The sequence below is a fragment of the Halyomorpha halys genome, unplaced genomic scaffold (genome assembly GCF_000696795.3).
Source record: "Halyomorpha halys isolate HHAL.00 unplaced genomic scaffold, Hhal_1.1 Scaffold169.1, whole genome shotgun sequence".
NCBI classification, from domain to species: domain Eukaryota; kingdom Metazoa; phylum Arthropoda; class Insecta; order Hemiptera; family Pentatomidae; genus Halyomorpha; species Halyomorpha halys.
Window position 1 is genome coordinate 254,174 of NW_027104700.1, and position 20,251 is coordinate 274,424.

Below are 20,251 nucleotides of genomic sequence, written 5' to 3' on the forward strand. Positions count from 1 at the left end.
GCAGATTGTAATATCTATCAATAAATAAAAAGTATTATTTTAAAAAAAATTATTACTGAAAACTCTAGGTAACTACGTACGCAAACCGAAAACAACAAGCGACTCTAGCGTTTTAATCATTACCGAGATTGCTGGAACTGTGAACGCTCTTGTCAGAGAGTTACTATACCATGCTGCACAGCTTGTTTATAACACAAATATCGTTTACGATGAAGTTTTCTTGAAACAATTTTAAAACATACTGTAAACATAAAAGACTTGCTAAAATTTAGTGAGTTTTTAGCTAGTAATTTCCAGCCCAGTCAAGTCTGCGGAGGACTGAGCCGCCATGAAAAATATTTTATGTCAGTTTTATTGTGTTAAATCTTAAACTGACAAAGAAACTTCAGGAATGATATTTAATAATAAATCCTCACAAAAATATGTTTTGCCGAACACATGAACCATACTGCGACAAATGCCATTGTTCTCTCGTCCCTTTTATGGTCCACAACGAGTTGGGAACTCTGGTCTAAAGCCATCATACAATCTGTCAAAACAATTTTTTTAGCGGTTGGTCCTTTTATTTTCTGCATAAATTTAGGATGTTATTCAGTTAATATAGATATAGTTAATTATATACACCTGATCATGTGTACAAAAAACCAAGATTAATCCAAATTTAAAGAGGGTGAAACCGCTTAACATAACTAATAATTAATGTTAATAAAACGTTTCAAGAAACAGGAGTTGAGAGGCATGGGAAGAAATGTAAGTAAAACTATTGTAAATTCGAAAGCGTTCTTGAGATTTCAAGAAAATAATATTAAGTGGCATTTAGATGAAATTAGGTAGGAATGGAAATAAATATTAATAAAGCTATTTTAAATTCAGAAGGCGTTCTGGAGATCTCAAAATAAGAATATTAAGTAGGATTTGGATCAACTTAGGTAACAATAAGATAATGCGCATTAAATCGAAAACTATGGCTTGAGCTCCTTTTAATATTTTAAAACATTCAAAGTAATAATTATTTTAATGTTTTTCAACCTAAAAACGGCAATATTATAGTTACGTTTAGAAAATTAGTATATAGCCCAGTTGTAAATTAAAGATAACAAGCGTAATTGTGCTTAAATTATATGGTAGGAACGCTAAGTAGATGGTTGTTAGATAGTTTTTATGTCTACATGAGCTCTGAGGATCTGATATGTCAAGCTTGGTATGCAGAGAAAGTCTCGAGTTTGTACAAGAAGTGGATGCAAATGGATGAGCCAATGCTTGATATTCACTGAGATGATCAAAGGTTCCTTACTCTAAGCTACAAGTCCAGTATTAATCATCAGTTTTATCTTAGTATTATAATTTTTTCGTACCATTAAAGAATTTGTATTACATAATATAATTGCTGTAATTATTTATGTCTTGAAATCTTTATGGCAATAAGGAAAGGATATCCTATTTTTTAAAAAACGGCTAATCCCTAGAGGTGAATAATTGAACCTGTACTTGTCGGATATCTTCTTCCTTTTTCAAATTATTTTCCCTTCAAAAAATTTGTAATGTCAGAAACAAGCGAAAAGGGATCGGAAGGTGGTACGACCGGTGAATATGATATGAACTTTCCTGCCTATCTCAGCGAGTTTCAGACGGGCCTCCAAAGCAGTATGTGGCCTGGCATTATCATGAAGCAATATAATGTTCTTCCTATTGAACATCGCCGGTTTCTATTCTCGTAGGACTGTTTTTTATTATTTTTTAAATTACTGACATTACCTAACCGAATTGAGTTTTTCCGTTTGATTCAAACAGCTCAGAATGCATTGGTCCTAGGACCATAACACTTCGGTTTAGAAGTGGAGAGGACAGATTTTCCGAGTTCACAATATGCTCGTTTTAGTACAAGAGCTCAAGAGGAGAAAAAAGGCAGTTATCTCACCCCAATATTTCATTACTTTAATGAAAACTATGTATAATTAATAGTCAAAATTGATGAGTCTGCCAAGTATATGTAGAGGGAATCAAAAATGGTGGCTGTTTCAAAGCAATATAAAAAACTAATTTTTTAATCGGAGCTCTATATTTTTACAACTACCAAAACAATAGAAAATCTAAGAGAGCATCATTTAAATTCATATAATTTGCTAAAATGTAAGCCCTAATAGAGCTATTTATGTTCAATAGTTCGATATATAGCGTTTTAAAAAGCAACATTTCATAAAATAGTTGTATGGAACGTACTGAAAGATCAGTAGTTAGCAAATCTATTTTGAAAAATCTATATCTCAAAATCTATTTGACGTACAGATGTCTATTAACATTCAAATTAAAGCTAATTTAATGAGCTACATAGTAGTTTATGACGTTTATTTTCGTAGGAGTAGTAGTTTTCATGAAATTTGCTAAAATAAATTGATTTATAGCTGTTCGGACAAATTTTCATTTGCCAAATTTATATTCATACGTAAATATCATAAAAACTACCACTCCTACGAAGATAAGTGTCATAAACTATTAGTAAGTTAAATTTCCATTATTTTGAGTGTTATCAGACATATGTGCGTATTATGGGTCTAGAGATATATTTTTTCAAAAATCTAACATTTTATACGAAGAACTAGAAATTAACATTGTGTGAGTTTGTAATATTTTGTCAAATATCAAAAAAACTGCTACTCCTATAAGGATAACCATTAGAAACTATTTTATTTTTTAATTTAACTAGCTTTAATTTAAGTGCTGACAGACTGTACTTCTGTACGTCTACTGGTTTCTGAAATAAAGTTTTACTTAGTTTAACTACTAATCTTTCAGTAGATTTTTAAGAAATTTTGCTTTTTAAAAAGCTATATCTCGAGAACTTTTAGACGTAAATAGCTCTTTAGGCTAATATTTTAGCAAATTTACTCTTCTTTAAATAATGTTCTCTTAGATTTTCTAGTTGTTAGTAGTTTTTAAGATATAGAGCTCCGAATGAAAAATCAATGTTTTTTAAGGTTTTGAAACAGCCGCTAATCGCCCTACCTATACTTGGCAGAGTCATCAATTTCGACTAGTAATTATACATAGTTTTTATTGAAGTAATCAAAAATTGGGGTGAGATAACTGCCTTTTTTTCCCAGCTCTTGTACTATTTCCTTAAGATGTTTACATAGATAATCCGCTATTTATGACCAATTATCATGCGGTACAAAAAGAGTTCGATTTTCTTCTATGCAGAGATGTGTATAAATACGGTGCCCTACCCGCATGCAGTGATGTGGCACTCATCTTGAATATCCAAATTCTAAGATCCGATATGATTTGTTGAGTTGAAACAAGCTTTTCTGCAATCTCTAATGTCAAAAAAGTATTTAGCTCATACATGATCTTGACAGCGTCGTTTTGTTTTAATCTAAGAAATGGACGGACAGAACTTTCTAGTAGAACTAACATAGTAGCATTTGATAAAACGATGGTCTATAAAGATATAAAAAGCCAAAGGTTATTACGAGCGGTTTGAATATAAAGTAATAAACTGATAAATACTATTTGTTCAATTAAATAAATAATTTTTTTTATTGGTCTAATTGAATTACTACCACAGTCACCATGTAGGTTGATAACACTAGTCCTTAATTACAACAATTATCTATAATAAACAGAACAAACTAGAACGAATTGTAATGGAAAATTATTATTGCTGATAATAGGGGGAATTCTATGAAAAGTAGTGTAAGTCAAATCTCGAATTTTGAGAAATTTTAAATTTTGGGAAAAGTTTTATAACGGAATGACAGCTTTTTCTCTTATAACTAGTCCGTCACAACAATATCCAACAATTTAAAAGCGTTTAAAATTAATAAATTCAATGACTAATTAATTAAATATTTACTAATATAATTATAATATTTAAATATTATTATTTTTAATATTAAATAATTGAATATTTACCAGGATGACTCACTTCACTTTGACTCATATTTACTCTCGACGGCTCATTTAATAATTCTTATGCACCTAATGAGCACTAATGAAAATTGATGTATGTCATTTGGTCATTGTGTAGATTTAAATAATGACTCACATATTCACTTAGGCTTTTATGATATTACAAAGAAACCATTTTGTAGAAAACCACGTTAAAATATCAGGAAACACAAAACAGCAAATTTTGCAGACTTGCCACTTCGGCATTGTACTCGTACCTTCTAATTTTAATCACGGAACAGAGACCATAAAACTAACCAAAATTAAATGTAAATTAATTATCATATAACAATAAAATTAAATTTCTACTTAAATAACGTCTGTATATCGTTTATTATTTAAATAAATTATGTGGTTTTGTATACTGATCCTTTGGTGTTCTCATTTTATTCGTATGTTTCATATTCGGAGTTTCTATTTTTGGTACAAAATAAAATGGATTCTGATTAAGAATGTTTGTTTGAAAGTAAACAAAAAAATCAACAAATCATTATTACCTTTTTCGAACCATGAATACCCCTTATTATTATGGTTGTGGATGGTTTAAATTTGAAGTGAATGAAAAATAATGAATTAGTAATTAATATAGTAGCCACAAAGATCACTGCTATCACGCAAAACAAAACTAATACAATTAAAATACATAAGCAAGAATTGAACTAAATAGGAAAATAAAGCAACATCACTATCAGTTAAGCAATAGATGTTTCTACAGAATAATTCCAATTAACAATGTTTTTCCTTCTTCCAAGGAACAATTTACTTTCCTTGTTTCAATGAGCAATATTTTATCCTGCTTCAAAGGAACTATTTTTCCTTCCACCAAAAAAGTAAATTAAAAAGTTCTACAATAATTACAAATTAATAACTAATATACTCAGTAATTCGATTTCCTTTTATTTTATTAATATCAACAATAATAATGCAGTATTAAGATATATTTAATAATAATATACTCAGTAAGAAGTTCATCCCATTAAAGCGACTATAATTTAAGTAATTTAAGAATCTCAAGTGAAATACAATTAACATTATTTCTAGAAATATCACAGTTCATCTTGAAAAAAAATTAAAGACAGGAATATGACATTATACATTAAGAAACTGTCGATGCCTTTTCCGACTCTCAGAGGCGGATTTTACACATATATTTACATATTTAGACATCTGTACGTCAAATGGTTTTTGAGATATAGATTTTTCAAAATAGATTCACTAACTACTGATCTTTCAGTACGTTTCATATAACATTTTTAAGAAAAGTTGCTTTTTAAAAAGCTATATATCGAACTATTGAACATAAATAGCCCTATTAGGGCTTACATTTTAGCAAATTTACTTTAATTTAAATGATGCTCTCTTAGATTTTCTATTTTTTGATAGTTGTAAAGATATAGAGCTTCAAATAATAAATTAATTATTTTTAACGTTTTGAAACAGCCGCCATTTTTTACTCCCCCTATCTATACTTGGAAGACTCATCAATTTTGACTAGTAATTATACCTAGCTTTCAATTAAGTAATCAAAAATTTGGGTGAACTAATTGTCTTTTTTCTCCTTTTGGGCTCTTGTACTATTAGCTTCCAGAGTGTTTGCCATTGTGAAAATTAATGTTTACAGATTTCCTTGATATTCTACGTGACCGTATATACTTATAGGAATTTATTGTTATCTGACCAACGATTGTACACACGGCATACCGTTTTTCATTTTCAATGGCTCAAATTATTCAATTAGGTATCATGAATGTTTTGAAACAAGTTGAGCTCAAGAGACTGAAAATTATTGGTTTTAGCCTGCCCCTTTGTGCTTATATAACTTTATTTTGAGCTGGATTCTTAGGTATTATTGCTCATGTAACACAGTGATATTCAAGGAATGTTTAGAACAATTTAAGCTGAATTAAGAATTAAATATTGCACTAAATATGTTAATTCAGTCGATTTGATAATTTAAGTCAATTGCTTATACTACTATCCTTAAATTATCCAGACCCGCGGGTTCCCACCAAAAATTCGAATCTCCGCTAAAACATCTATTCATGTACGGTTTAGCTATGAGGTGTACGAATAACTAAATCCTAACTCTAAATTGAGGTGACATTTTCCAGTAGGGCAACGTAAAGTCTTGTTACGCAAACTGTTACTTAAAGTCAGTCATTATAAAGTAATAGTGTGAATAGACTTTCTTGATAATATTATAATTATAGGAATGACCATAATACTCCTGAGATTTCGAATGAATTAAGGAGAAGAAGAAAACATATCCAACGCAATAATGTAAATTTTAACTAACTAAATTTTACAATATTCCTACAAATTGTAGATTGAAACACAACTCTAAATAAGCATATATTCCTAATGATTCCAAAATATAATTAATATGATTGAAGGTGAATATTTTTAAAAGTTTAAGGAAAATTTTAATGTCAAAAAATATATGTATTAAATATTTAAACCTAGTTAAGTATGTCATTTCGTAAAAGAATATTATTCAAATAAATTTCCATTCAATCTTGAGGACTATTCTTAGTTTCATAGCTGGGCACGTGCAAGGCTAACATAAAACATAATTCGAAATCGCATCGCTTTCTTCATTTGCAAACAATAACCGAAGGAGTTATGACAATTTGATTTCAAGGCCCTACAGGAAGAACAAAAGAACAATAAATCATGAAGTTTATTGATACTATTGACTTTCATTCAAACATTCACACTTACTTTCGGTCTTGGTTTAAAATTCTAAAACAAAAAAAAACAATATACAGGTTTGGTCCGTACTTAGAGATATATTTATAAACCGGCTTAAGAGTTATATAGGTACAAAACTATTCATCATCATTAGTTGAACTTTAATCAAACTCTTCATTTTCTATAAGACTAAGAAATGATTCGGAATGTTATCCGATAATTGCTAAGCTTTTACTTACCTTAAGGATACTTTTCCCATCTCTGATAATTAACATTTATTGGAGACCATGATATTTCTCTTTTATAGTACATGACTTGTTTTGTCTTTGACAGAAAATTGAGGTATGTTCATATGTGACATGTACAAAAAAAAGGAGTTAAATCTGCACCGTAACAATCCATGAAGGATAAGGGGTGCAGAACGTTGTAAGGAAGTAAGGTAAAATGTATTATATATACTTCACCGAGTACATAAGGCACCTTTTATTGTCTTGTGGCGTTATAAGGTGTTGAATCTAAGCCTGTTAAACTCATATTTTTTTAACATTGATAACACAAAAAAAGGCAATCCTTCCTGGCCGGACCCACCCTACCAAGATTCCCAGGGAGCGATGGTCCTATGTCACTTTCGAAATATTTGCTTAAAAGGGGAAGAGGAGACTTTAAGATAGGTAAAAATACCAATATTTAAAAAGCACCTGAAATTGAAAAGTGGCGTTAAACCCGCCTGTCGCACCCTCCGTGGCCCCCTTACATATCTAAAATTTAATACAGAAACTTATAGCGAGTAGGTTGGTCGATGTACGACATGTCAAAATCTCACAAGAAGAGATCATAACTAAAAATAAAAGGCAATCCTTCCCGGCCGGACCCTCCCAACTAAGACCCCATCCTTTTATTAATTTTACTGTCTAAAACAAGTAAAATACATAATACAATACATAGAAATATGTATACATAATAAACATGAATACCCTATCTTGCCCGAAGGGCATTTCAACTTTTTTTTGGCGTAACCTCCTTTATTATCTTATTTGTATAATACACACATACATATTACAGGGAAATGATATATGTATACAAGTGAAATATTGCCTTGTGGCATTGGAAGGTTAAAATGGGAAGAGGAGATAGTTTAATCGAGTAATATTTTTAAAAAATGCCTAAAATTGAAATACGGCAATCCTTCCTGACCAAACTTCCCCCACTAAGACCTCCAGGGAGCGACGGTCCTATGTCACTTTTGAAATAAATTGGGAAGAGGGTACTTTATAATAGTTTAATCGAGCAATATTTAAAAAGCGCCTGAAATTAAAAAACTGCGTAAATCCCTCCACTCCCGCCCTCCAAGGAAGCCTTACTTATTGAACTTTTTAAACAGACAATTATAGCGTGTAGGTTGGTCGATGTACGACATGGAAGAATCTCACAAGAGGAGATTATAGCGCAAAAAAAAGGCAATGCTAACCCAGAGTTAGTGACGGTCTTATATAACCTTTAAAACATTCATTTAAAACGGGAAGACCTAAGATAGTTAAATCGAGCGAAAACGGTAAAATTGGTAAAACCCATGATGACAGAGCACATAAGAGCAAGGTCTCCAGAGTTTAGGTTAATCTCTATCAGGGGTTGGCTAAAAGGACTATTAGGCAACTTTCGGACATGTTCCATCCACCATTACCAATAGTATCTTATTTAAATGCATACATGTGAAGGTTTAAAGCACTACGTTTGTACACTCTACATACACTACAAACCTCACTCTATGGCAAAGAAACAGGCATCTATGTATCATGAACCAGTGAAGATGAAATATCTCTATAACAGAGAAAGCTCTTCAGAAAAGGAATTGAGAAAATAAAAACATTATATTTTCTAAGCAGCTAGATAAAATTATGCAGAAGACAATTTTGGGAGATATTTAAAATAGGGTTGGTGCTAAGATAAAAAAAATATAAATACATTTTATTTATTGACAGATATTACATTCATACTAAAATAAAATAAGAATAGAAATAAATAAATAAATGAAAAAATAAAAAAATAATTAAAATTAAATAAACAAGTAATTAAAGGTAAATTCATTCAGGGAATTTAGTATTCTAAGAAATTGGCTAAATACGATTTATACTAAGTGTGTATGAAGTAATCCAATAATTGAACAGTACCTCTTAAAATGTTTCTCGCTCTCCTGCTTTTAACAATTTTCTAATAACCAGGAAGGATATTACAAAAGTTCTATAATAAGCTTCATTAGTAACTGGAGTTTGTATCTATTTATTGTAATATAAGTAATATCGTATCTCTAAGGCTGGAGGTCATAAACCTTTTAAGATCAATAACTGAAGCCACGATAACTAAAATCAACCTGTTAACGATAAAAACTACTCTTAATATCTATAAAGTATATATGAACTTGATTTAAACAATCTCACGCGTAGTATAAAATAACACGTTTACTAATTGACAAACGTGTACTTTCAGCTCAGCCCAAATCAATGAAACTCTGACTTCAGATGACTGAGAGACATCTATCATAGGCATGATAAGATTAAACAATAAATATTTTATCAATCAATATGAATGAATTACCAAACGATTTACGTCATCAGTCATAGTCGTTTTTTTAACTATATCATCTTATCATTCATTACATATAAGACTGCACAATACCAAATGTGGAAATCTCTATTAAAAGATTGTTAGATTAGTAAATCTAATAGATATCTAAATCAAATACGACGCTATATCAATATTAAACTGGAAATATATGAAGTATATAGAAAATACGATGTTTATTATTAAATACATAATTATGACTTACAAGTTTACAAAAAAAAATGATAGATTGGTGCCAATTTCGAAGAAACTGTAATATTTATTCCTCTAGTTTGTTGGTAAAGACATCACACATGTTAAGAATGCAACGGCAGTCTTAGAAAACCGGTTCAGAAGCATTGGATAAATAATTTATAAAATAACGGAAAATCAGTCGGTCTTGTTTTACTGATCCATCTCACTTCAAGAGCAAAGACCTGACCAATCAACCAATTGTATGAAGCAATAAAATTTAATAATGTCTTAAATAAAAATATTAATTTAAGAGTAACATTTTATATTTTAAATTTACATTTTCACTTCTTAACAAAAAAAGGTATGAAAGGCATGATTGTATAAACCAAACCAAAATTTTGAAAGCTTTTTTGATTCTAGTTATTTAATTACTCGTATAAAAAAAGAAAATTGATTACCTATTAATCCTCATAGGTACGTAGCAGACAGATAAGATAAACTCAAAGACCCCATATAAGAGATCTTTTGAGGAGAGAAAATAAATAGATAGTCAAAGTACCATAAGTCTTTGATAAAAGTTAATATCTTATGTTAATCAAAACCGATCTAAAATAGTTTAAATACAATGAAGACTGGATTTTTTTTTGTAATTAGATAACTATATAATTGTTTTTTTCTTTTAGTTTCCATCTAATAATAAATTCCTATCGAAATCTATAAAGAGGAGAATCGAAAAAGAAAAGAAAGGAAGCAAAAGAGGATATTTCACATGTGAATTCTTCATAAATTAAACAGATTTCAGAAATTAATTAATTCATGAAGAGGTAAAACGTCAATTTCTGAGGCTCTTAATTGATCATTATAAGACGAATAGATTTTATGATGTATACAAATTGATTTGAACAAGTGGCTTTACTTATATATTCAATAATATATTACATAAGATGACCTGATAGCTGAGGGGCTAGGGCGGGGGTCCCAGAGCGCTTGATTTAGAAGGTTGTGGGTTCGATTCCCTCCTGGGCTGGTCAATATTTATTTCGCGGCGGCCCATAGAAATGAACCTTGACATTCCCATTCTGGGACTGTGTAGGTCTTCAATGTATTACTTGAGCCAAAAAAAAAAAAATGTAAATATTCAATACTTCTCTGGTTCAATACCGTAGGCCAAAAAGCTTTTCTATAGTTTATCAATCAGTTATTATAATCCAATTCCTATGTTAAGTTTTACATAGTTAAAAGCACATTTTATATACAAAATAACTTAGTACAATATTTAACATTTAAAATATCGATTACATTTTTTCTGTTAATATTGTTTCCTAAATATTCGTTTTTCTATATGTCTTTAAAACGGAACACTCGCCTATTAAATGATGCATGTTTTTATCCTCCTTATTATGAGACAAAGCACATGCATTATGTACTTCAACTCAAGTTTATTTAACATAAAAAGTTCAGCTCTGTTCTTAAACTCTGTTTTAATCAAGACTTCACATCTAATTCAGTAGTGGTTTTATCATTTATTTAACTAGCTTTAAAGTCAATTTGTTTTCAAATTTTCAGAAGATTTACTAATTACAGTATGCATTTGACATTTCCATATTTCTACGAACTCAAAAAATGGGAATAATAATGCATAAAAAATATTTGACTTGAATTCTTGTAGTTGAATAATTTGTTGTTAGGAAATTTATAAAGTTCAACGCACTTAACTATTTTAGCTTTCCAATCCCCAAAGACAGATACTTTCAAATAATTACTAATTGAAATTCAAGGACAAATGTGGGTCTATGAGTAATCAGGAGAATACGAACACAAATAAAAAGAGAGAATAAAGACTACATACTTATCTTCCGTAGAATGTTTACGTTAAAAATCTACATTTAATTTCTAATTAATATATATATATATAACATTTACGCTATAATTATTAATGATAACAGCAGAATAAGCTATATTTGGGATCCAACAAAATGATGATATTCGCTGTACTTGATGATCGATAATGCAACAAAATTTACTTAAATAATTTCTTTAAATTAAAAAAAAAATGAGAAAGACTCAGTTAATATTTTTAATACAATTAAAATTTGGATGGGTTTGAGCCCAAAGTCGCCACTATACAATACAATTACTAGTTTCTTAGCCCCTTTTGCGCAACTTCAACACTATCATAATGAATAATAACAGTGAAAAAACACAACCTGCCTATTTTGATAATTTTATGACTAATAATGCTCTTACCTTGCCCTCTAGAAATTATCGAGTCAGTATAAACTATAGTATCGACATTTTTAAGGATTATCAATGGTGTAAGGAGTTGAATAATTCCCGTCCTTCATCCCGACCACCCATTGACTTCATACATCGGGACCAATCATGCCCGTCCTAGAGACCCTGTCGCCTCCACCTTCACCATCGACTCTCGCTTCCCCGATAATGATCTGCCTGGAGTACGGATAATGACCGGCTAACGGCTTCCGATCCGCAGCTTTCTCTACGACAGTGAGGGTATGAAAGGATCGGCGACCAAATAGGCAGCCCTGAAGAACTGATTGCAGGAGACTCCGCCAATCACCGTCCTGCTGGAATAATCGAAGCAGCTGAGAGACAATCGCAAACGTGACTGGTTCGTTTTGGAGAAAGGATGCCTATTGGCGGGCAGGTACATGGTTATGGCGTCAATAGAGAAATAATGTTTAGGCTTAAAAGGAACAAAGTATGAATGTTTATTACACATGAAAGCCAACCTCTAAGAGGTTAACGGGCAGTGTGCTTATTACCAAATAATGAACCCATTACTTTTTGAAAGTTAACTTTCATGTTAACAGATATGAGTTTTCAATATAGGTAAAAGTTTAACAATATTCAGTTTACACTGAAAACAATGAGACTGATGGCTATTTCAATAAACGTTATTGAGCATATCGACCATCAGAGGATTAAGTCCATAAAGTTATTTTCTCTCTAATTACTTATCAAATTGTTTATGTATCATATACATAAAAATATAACAGCATATATTATCTATTTACGATTATAAGTTGAGTAATTTAGGATTCATTTTTATGAACCCTCGTTAAAAGGCCTTTTTAAAAACATTATTTGGCGACTTAGTAAGTTTAGACTTAGAACCTTGTTAACTAGTTATAGTATTTAATATAAAGTACAAGCTAGAAGTAAAGAGGCGTAATTGACAGAAACTAAGTTTTGACTAAATGACGTTTAAACGTAAACATGCCCTGTAATTTGTAATGAATTTTTTATCTTTCTTTTGCATAACTATTTTAGCTGTTATTCTGAAGCTATTTTTACAAGTGAAATTAAATTTGATTAAAAAATGTTTTTAATCTCATGCTAATGTTTAAAATTTCTTTCTGTGAGTGTATTTTATTTTACAAATCGTTCATAAAATAAGAACTTTAACATCAAAATCAACTTTTCGTGCTCTTATTATCCTATTACTGATATAATAAAAGTAATCGGTAACCACAGAGGCAGCACAAAAGTTCCCTATCTGTCACGAAATTTAAAACCTCAATTATAGGCAAAAGTAATATGGAATTTGTGATTTAGGACAGAAAAGGGATCTGTTTGATGTATTTTTTACCTCAGAGGAAGATGATTATTGCAACACGAAACTGTGAGACCAAAAAAAAAAAAAACACAAGAGAGCAAATCAAAACAATCGGAAGTGAATATTCACTAAGGGAGTGTGCTTGTTACATGAAAACGCCCTCTCCCCCGGGTGTGTGGAACGTGTTTGGTTGGGAAGCACTGAAAAAACCTTACTCCCACGGGTTGGTGCCTTCAGATTTTCATCTTTTAAGCTTCATAAAGACTCGCATAGGTGGAAAAAAATTTCAAACAGATAAGGAGGTCAAACAAAAGGTCATAAGTGGACGAAGGAGATGATGGGATAGCTCTAAGAGGAGGGAATAAAAAAGCTTGTGCCACAACTTACAACCTGCTAAGAACGAGAAGGCGATTGCGTGGAAAATATGATATAAAAATATGTATATTGCTATGTATGGAAAATATCAGCATGGGAAAAGAGGAAATGGAAGTTAAGTTTAATTAAACAGGGTGTCCATAATTGGTATTACCCAATTGATTATATAGCCAATATAAACAAATAGCAGGTCGTTAGCAATTAGACATTTGTTTGGATCGTTAAGGACAGCCAAGTCAGGTAGGCTTTTCCTCCTTAAACACCATATGTTAGGCAGAGCCGAGTTACTCCCAGGCTACTAATGCGTGTCCTCAGAGATAATAGAAATCAAGGATATGCCACCGTCAGGCACAGCCCTACGCAAACACCTGGATACACCCATGCTCTTCAGCTCCGGACCAGATAAGCGAGAACCATAAAGGCATCTGGAAAATGAAAACAGAACCCGACTAGTAGCTAATGGATGGCTAGAAAGAAAGGAAATGGGAGGAAAGACAATTTTCTGGTAATGGTCAAAGTAACACAGACACTGTCAGTTGGAGAGAGTGACCCACAACAACGGTTGTTGATCCTCGGACAGGAGTACAAGATAATCCGAGGAAGTACTCTGAAGAGGACGAAGTATGAGAGAGGTGCATCTTCATGTATGCCCGATGAGGAAGAACGGAGAGAGGACCATGGAGTAACACAAAGGTAAGAACAGCAATGAACACCACAAGATCCGCTTGACACATAACCTCAGTATAATCCTAAGGTTGTACTTTGAATGGCAAAATTGATTAAACTTAGAGTCAGTAAGACTATAAAAGATCTCAGTTGGTATTCTCCACTCATAGCATAATAAATTAGTCATTAGGTTTACTATGCACAATTGTAAATAGTGGTAAATATAATCTAATCCAAACCAGACTTCACATTATTATTTAGAATCCTTGCATACCACCTCATTAGCATAGCCTAATACATTGGTAAACATGATACCTTTGGTAAAGATTTCTAATAATTAATTACATACAATTACATCTAGCATACCATAGCAAGGGGGTCTATGGTTCTAGTTCTTGGTTCATATCCATAGCAATACATTTCTAAGAATCGTAGGTCGGTTCCCATCAGGAACCAATATAGATAATATAACTAGGAATACAAGAATAAATATAAATATATCTTGTGATATCCTTTAATTTAAAAAAATACAAAATATTGTTCTTACTTTCTGGACATGCCTCATACATTTTAACTAGGTGTTATAACGACTTGAGTTTTGCTATCTTGGTTGTTAATTGTTATATTTAATCGTTGTACGTGTTATCATTAAAAAACTATACGATTAGCATTAACAACAGAAAAAATAAAATCCTAGACAATCTCTGATCGAGGTTTGATCATTTCTTAATTTAAGACATTTTAAAATCATTTAAAATGTTTATCTCACTTTAGTTGCTGACAACAGCGATTCTTATATCAATAGTTTTTTCTTTTTTGTTATGAGACAGAACATGATGAAATTTTACTATATTGATAGAATGAAAAATAATCTTTGCATTAGAGAAAATATGTAAATCGATCACTTATCAAAATTACTATGGCATTCCAATAATTTATTTTTCTTGCTATTTAATAATCGTTTAAAAGATATCTTCAAGAAATTATAATTTGGTTACGGGTGCATAGAATTATAATGTTTATTCTGCGATATTTATTCAACCATAAATGTTTTAATAATAAAATATAATGGATGTCTTTGAAAATTCGAATTAATTATTTTATTGATTAGGGTTTGAATCCGGCTGTGGCAGATGATTATTTATTCTATCACTGAAGCCGTGAGTCATACTTGTTGGTTCTGGGGTCCTGTTGTGGTCATAAAATGCATACCCTTAATTGAGGAAAAATCTGAAGGTTGAGCGTAATCTTGAAAAAATCACCTCATGGCTGTTGTACAATCAATATTTCCTTGCAAAGTATTGAACCCCCGCTCATTCATGTGTAGTAGCATTTGGGCATTTCACAATGACTGGAATTAAATTAAATTTGACAAGTGCTTTAAAATATTGTACTGAAAATAAAAAGTTTGATTTTATTTTGAATCGAACGTATTCCAAAGATATTACCATAGGCTGTTGGTATTTTTTTAACAGAAGGCCACAAATCAAACCCGATGTACGATAAAATGTACGGAATACGTCTAATAAAACAAACTTTTTTTGATAGTCATTAGATTTAGTTATTTTTTTAAATTGAGCTATCAGTGTTATCTATTGGGGCTTAATAGTGGCTGTCTATGTAACTATTCATTTATTTGATAAAATAAATAGAAACTGATATACAACATTGATTAAAAAAAAATGAGATGAATTACCGCTGCTTATTGAATTAAAAAAGTATAAAATATGATTCTCTTCATTTTTTTGCGCACACTTAATATTTTTGCAATAAATAAGATCAGTAATTTCTCAGCTTGGATTCAGTAAGAACTGAATCGAGGGGTGATTTTCATCTGATATCTTTGTTATTATAGTATCAATTGGATTAACTGTTTTTTTTTTTTTCGTATTTCTTCCATATTGTACTAAAATAGTAGTGTATAGTATTGTCCATAAAAAATAATAAAATAGACCCAAGTGCACGATACCAACCATTGCACACTTATATCAATCTTTGCACCTATAAGCTTTCCCCTTACATTAGTAAGCGTAACACAACTGCGTTTTATAGGTAAACTGTGTACCTTTCTTTTAAGACCCATCTCTAGGAATATTTCCAAATATTTAAGAACTTTATTAATATATGATTTATAATACTGCTTAGCAAGAACATTTGCTTCCCATCGAGTTCTAGTTCAAACGGACTCCCTTGTACAGTTATTACTAAAACCTTCTTGACACTATATCAATTATAATAAAAATAAAAACGAAGCACTTACTTGGTGAGAGGGTAGACTGGTAAGAAGGAGCAGCAGGACCAGCAGCAGCAGGGAGCCACCTGAAGTGAGATCTGTGCGGGCTGCAGCTTCTTCACAAGCTGGGTCTCTCCACCACCGTAGGCCACGATCAGGCAGAACAACTGGTACATGCAGCACATGAACATCCCCTGGCTCACTGCCTCTGTGATCACCTGCGCCCTCGGAACCAGCGTCGCGCAGAACGTCACTATGGCCACCACCTAAGGAAAACTTGGTGATTAGTAACGGTAAAAAATAAAATGTAACAAAAACTATGACTGAAACTATAAACTAAACCAAGCATGAAGGAACGAGTATCAAGGAGGGAGAAAACTGACAGGAAAAGATCCTTTTTTAGTGTCTTTATTGAAATTTACAACGGTATATTATATTATACATTCAGCAAATTTGTTCTCAGTTATAATGGAATGTTACAGGCAGAATAGAGGGATAAATAGGAACCATTGTGGTTTACTTGGAATAATCTATCAATGATAAAGTAACGGATAATGAAAAAGTATGTAGGATGTTGGAATTCACGGAGTTTGTAAAGCAGTCCCGGGTGCCAGACTCGATCAAAAGCCTGTTCTACATCGAAAAGATTTCCGCGCAGTACATTTCGAGCTCCAAAGAAGACGAGGCAACGTCCACCACACGATGACATTGCTGGATAGTGGAGTGGGGTGTTCGGAGTCCAAACTGGTGATTAGGGATTATATGAATGGAATCTAGGATGGGGTATAGGCGTTTCAATATGAGTTTTTCGAGGATTTTGCCCATGATCGGTAATAGAGAGATAGGAGGGCGGAAGGAGGATGGGTATTCTGGCGACTTTTGGGGTTTGGGAATCATATTAACAATAGATAATTTTCATGGATCAAGTTTTAGGATATAGGATGTTATTAGGTCGTGTCCAGGAGTTTTGCGGGTAGGGAATCTTTGAATGATAGTAAATATTTCAGAAGGATGAAATGCTTTAGGTTAGAGAGTCATTTGGAGCGTAATATTTAGTTCTGCTTCAATACATTCAAGGTGAATTGGGTTAAGGGTATCAGGATGTGGAATAAAGGTTTTAGAGAGGTGTTGTCCGAATGTAATTTTTCTTTGTCAGTTCTGGCATTTATGGAATTCGGTATGAAGAGGGTGGTTAAAATCTTTGAAATTCAGTAGTTTCCTTGCGGTCCTCCATAATGATTTGTCAGTAGTAAGATTTTTAGTAAAGTTAATTAAATTTTGTATTTATGATGAACTTCAGGGACGTCGTAGAGCAGAAGTAGTCCATCACAGGCTGCCATCTGTTTCAGTTAAGACTACAATGGATTATTAATGTTCATATAAACCAGAGCTCCCAGGGTGTGGCCAACCCTTCACTTTCTGGCTTCACTTAAGCTTTGGTAAGGAGTAACATGTGTCACTTTCCTAAATCCGGGGAATCTTCGAGGTTATAACTGGAGCTCTTTGATACTATTTTTGTTAAAATAGAACTAAAATAAATAGAGATAGACTCTTGAAAAAATGCTTTAGGCCAATGACATTTAAAGATAATCTGTATTGCATTTTTCTAGTCTATCACTCGATAATGAGTTTTTCTAATTATTAATTTTAAAAATGAATGAATCTTTTCTAAAGATATCTCAAACTGTTCAACAAGTAAGAGAAACCCGGCATTGATTATAGATCCTGTCAAAGAAAAAAAACAAATTAAGATTTCATTCTCTTGGAAAATTGAAATAGCATCTTTTGATTAGCTAGTCTTGGCCAATAAGGTGGATACGAATCAAATCTATGTGTTACTATTGTAATTGAGAATCTAGGATGAGGAAAATGTATTCTGCTTTCAAATTAAATACTAATAGCATCAAAACTTTACAATAGACAGAGTAAATATCCTCGTGCTCAAAACATTTTGCATAGTTGAAAAAGTGTGTATTTGATCTTCCTAAGCTCTTGGACTTAGCATACCAGTAGGTCAAACGTTTTCCAATGCTAAAATATTCAAATTAACTTATGAAAAAAAAAACTTATGATAACCCGGATTCCGCAAAAATTTCAATACAACCTCATAGTTGTCACTAATTAAAATGCTTACTGTTTACATGTAAATTATGTATATGTCTAAATAAACATGAGATGTATATAAAATAATGTATTGTTATTAAATATGTTCTATTACAAAAGTATAACTATGGCTCAACGCTAATAATGGTGAAATTAATTATTTAGCTTCTTACCTATGCCAACCGTAAAAGACGAAATGTAATAATTTATGATTAAAATTATTCAGTGATTATATGATATGCAAGAAGAGTTTTTTAGTTCATAAAATTCCATTTGTAAAATCCAGATAAATTGTTAATCGTAAAATCTTAATTGTTTGTGTATTGAACTAGTAGTAGGAAGGTAATCACGTTTTCTAATTGTATCACGTATTCTTTATCTGTTCAAGTACATGCAAAGATATGTAATAAGGGTTTTAGATTAGAGTTTGTTATATCCATAACATAATATCCAACCAGTTATAGTTTTTCATAAGTCAATCTCATTTTCAAGGAACTTTTTTTTATATACTAAAAAGAAATTATGAATGAATCTAACTTTAAAACTTTACTCCATATAAAAATATAGTTAAAAAGTTTTATAATAAGGTCATGATTTGAAATTAAATGATAAGAAAGTGTTTGGGGGAACAATTGAGACAAAAACAAGTACATGAAGAAGTTCTCAACGACAAGACAATTAAACATTTTTATTATGGTCCAATTATTTTTATTAATAATTATTAATATAAATATTATATTATTGTAAATATTTCACATTTCTTTTGAGTTTTATTCAAAATGTAAGTAAAACAGACGAAATAAAATTTAGTTTTAATGAAAAAGATAAATATCAAGAGTTTTTGTTCAATTTGTGTATGTATATTTATAGTTAAATTGTGATTGTTATATTAACAATTATCGACTTTATCTTGTTAGCAACGCAACCTCTGGATCCCTCGATTTAACCTAGGCATTCCTTAAGGATAGTTTAAAATTATCAATGCAACAAAAACAAAGGTTATGAGAATAGAAAGAAAAAGGAAACAGAACAATCGAGTTATAAGACTGAACAATACAAGGTTAGAGTAAGTATGGAATTTTAACCCACAGTGCAATAGGTGGGCATGAGGAAGCCATAGCGATGTATTCCCTATTTTCTTTTCATATTAATTTGATTTATATCGATATAACTAAATAAATAAGTAAAAAAATTAATGTACACACGTAATTACACGTATAGTATGATATAAATAGTTAAAATATATATCTTTAATGTTGTATTTTTAAAACTATGGAAATAGAACTAAGAAGCTCATTCACACCATATATAGATAGACAAATAATTGTTTCTGGATCTGGCAGACACGCCTGTTGTGTTGTGGGGTGAATGGGTGTTCACCTGAACGAATATGACAGTACAGATAACGAAATTGATAAAAGAGTACAAGCTGCCAGATAATGTGTTAATTCCCCTAAGCATGGATTCACAACGAAAAAGGAAGTGTTAAGAATTAATTTAATATATAAAACACCTCCTTATCTATTTCTTCCTATTAAATTTAATCATATAATCTCATTAAAGCCAAGTTTAAGATAATGAAATCGGAAACTTGAAAACAAAAACCTCGGAAGACACGAACCAAGGTGCAATCCCCGAGCCTCTAACAGAAGAGGGATAGATGGTTGAGGAGAAAGATTCATGGATTAAGCCGAAGGTTTAAAATAAATTCCAATAAATCCCACCAAATCACATTTACCCTGCGACGTAAACCCATGACCTCTTCCCCTACAATATCCTTTAATAATACCCCACTTATTCCTGTCGAACAGATCCGTTACTTAGGACTACATGAGATGTATATAAAATAATGTATTGTTATT

At 31.4% G+C, this 20,251-nt stretch overlaps 1 protein-coding gene across 1 annotated transcript in view; it reads right to left on the bottom strand.

Moving 5' to 3' along the window:
* Positions 1-20,251, bottom strand: part of LOC106678944 (organic solute transporter alpha-like protein) — a 194,846-nt gene that overhangs the window by 67,423 nt on the left and 107,172 nt on the right. Inside the window, exon 4 of the mRNA XM_014417811.3 lies at positions 16,314-16,552. Within this exon, the coding sequence (XP_014273297.1) occupies positions 16,314-16,552 (239 nt within the window). The remainder of the gene's footprint in view (positions 1-16,313; positions 16,553-20,251) is intronic.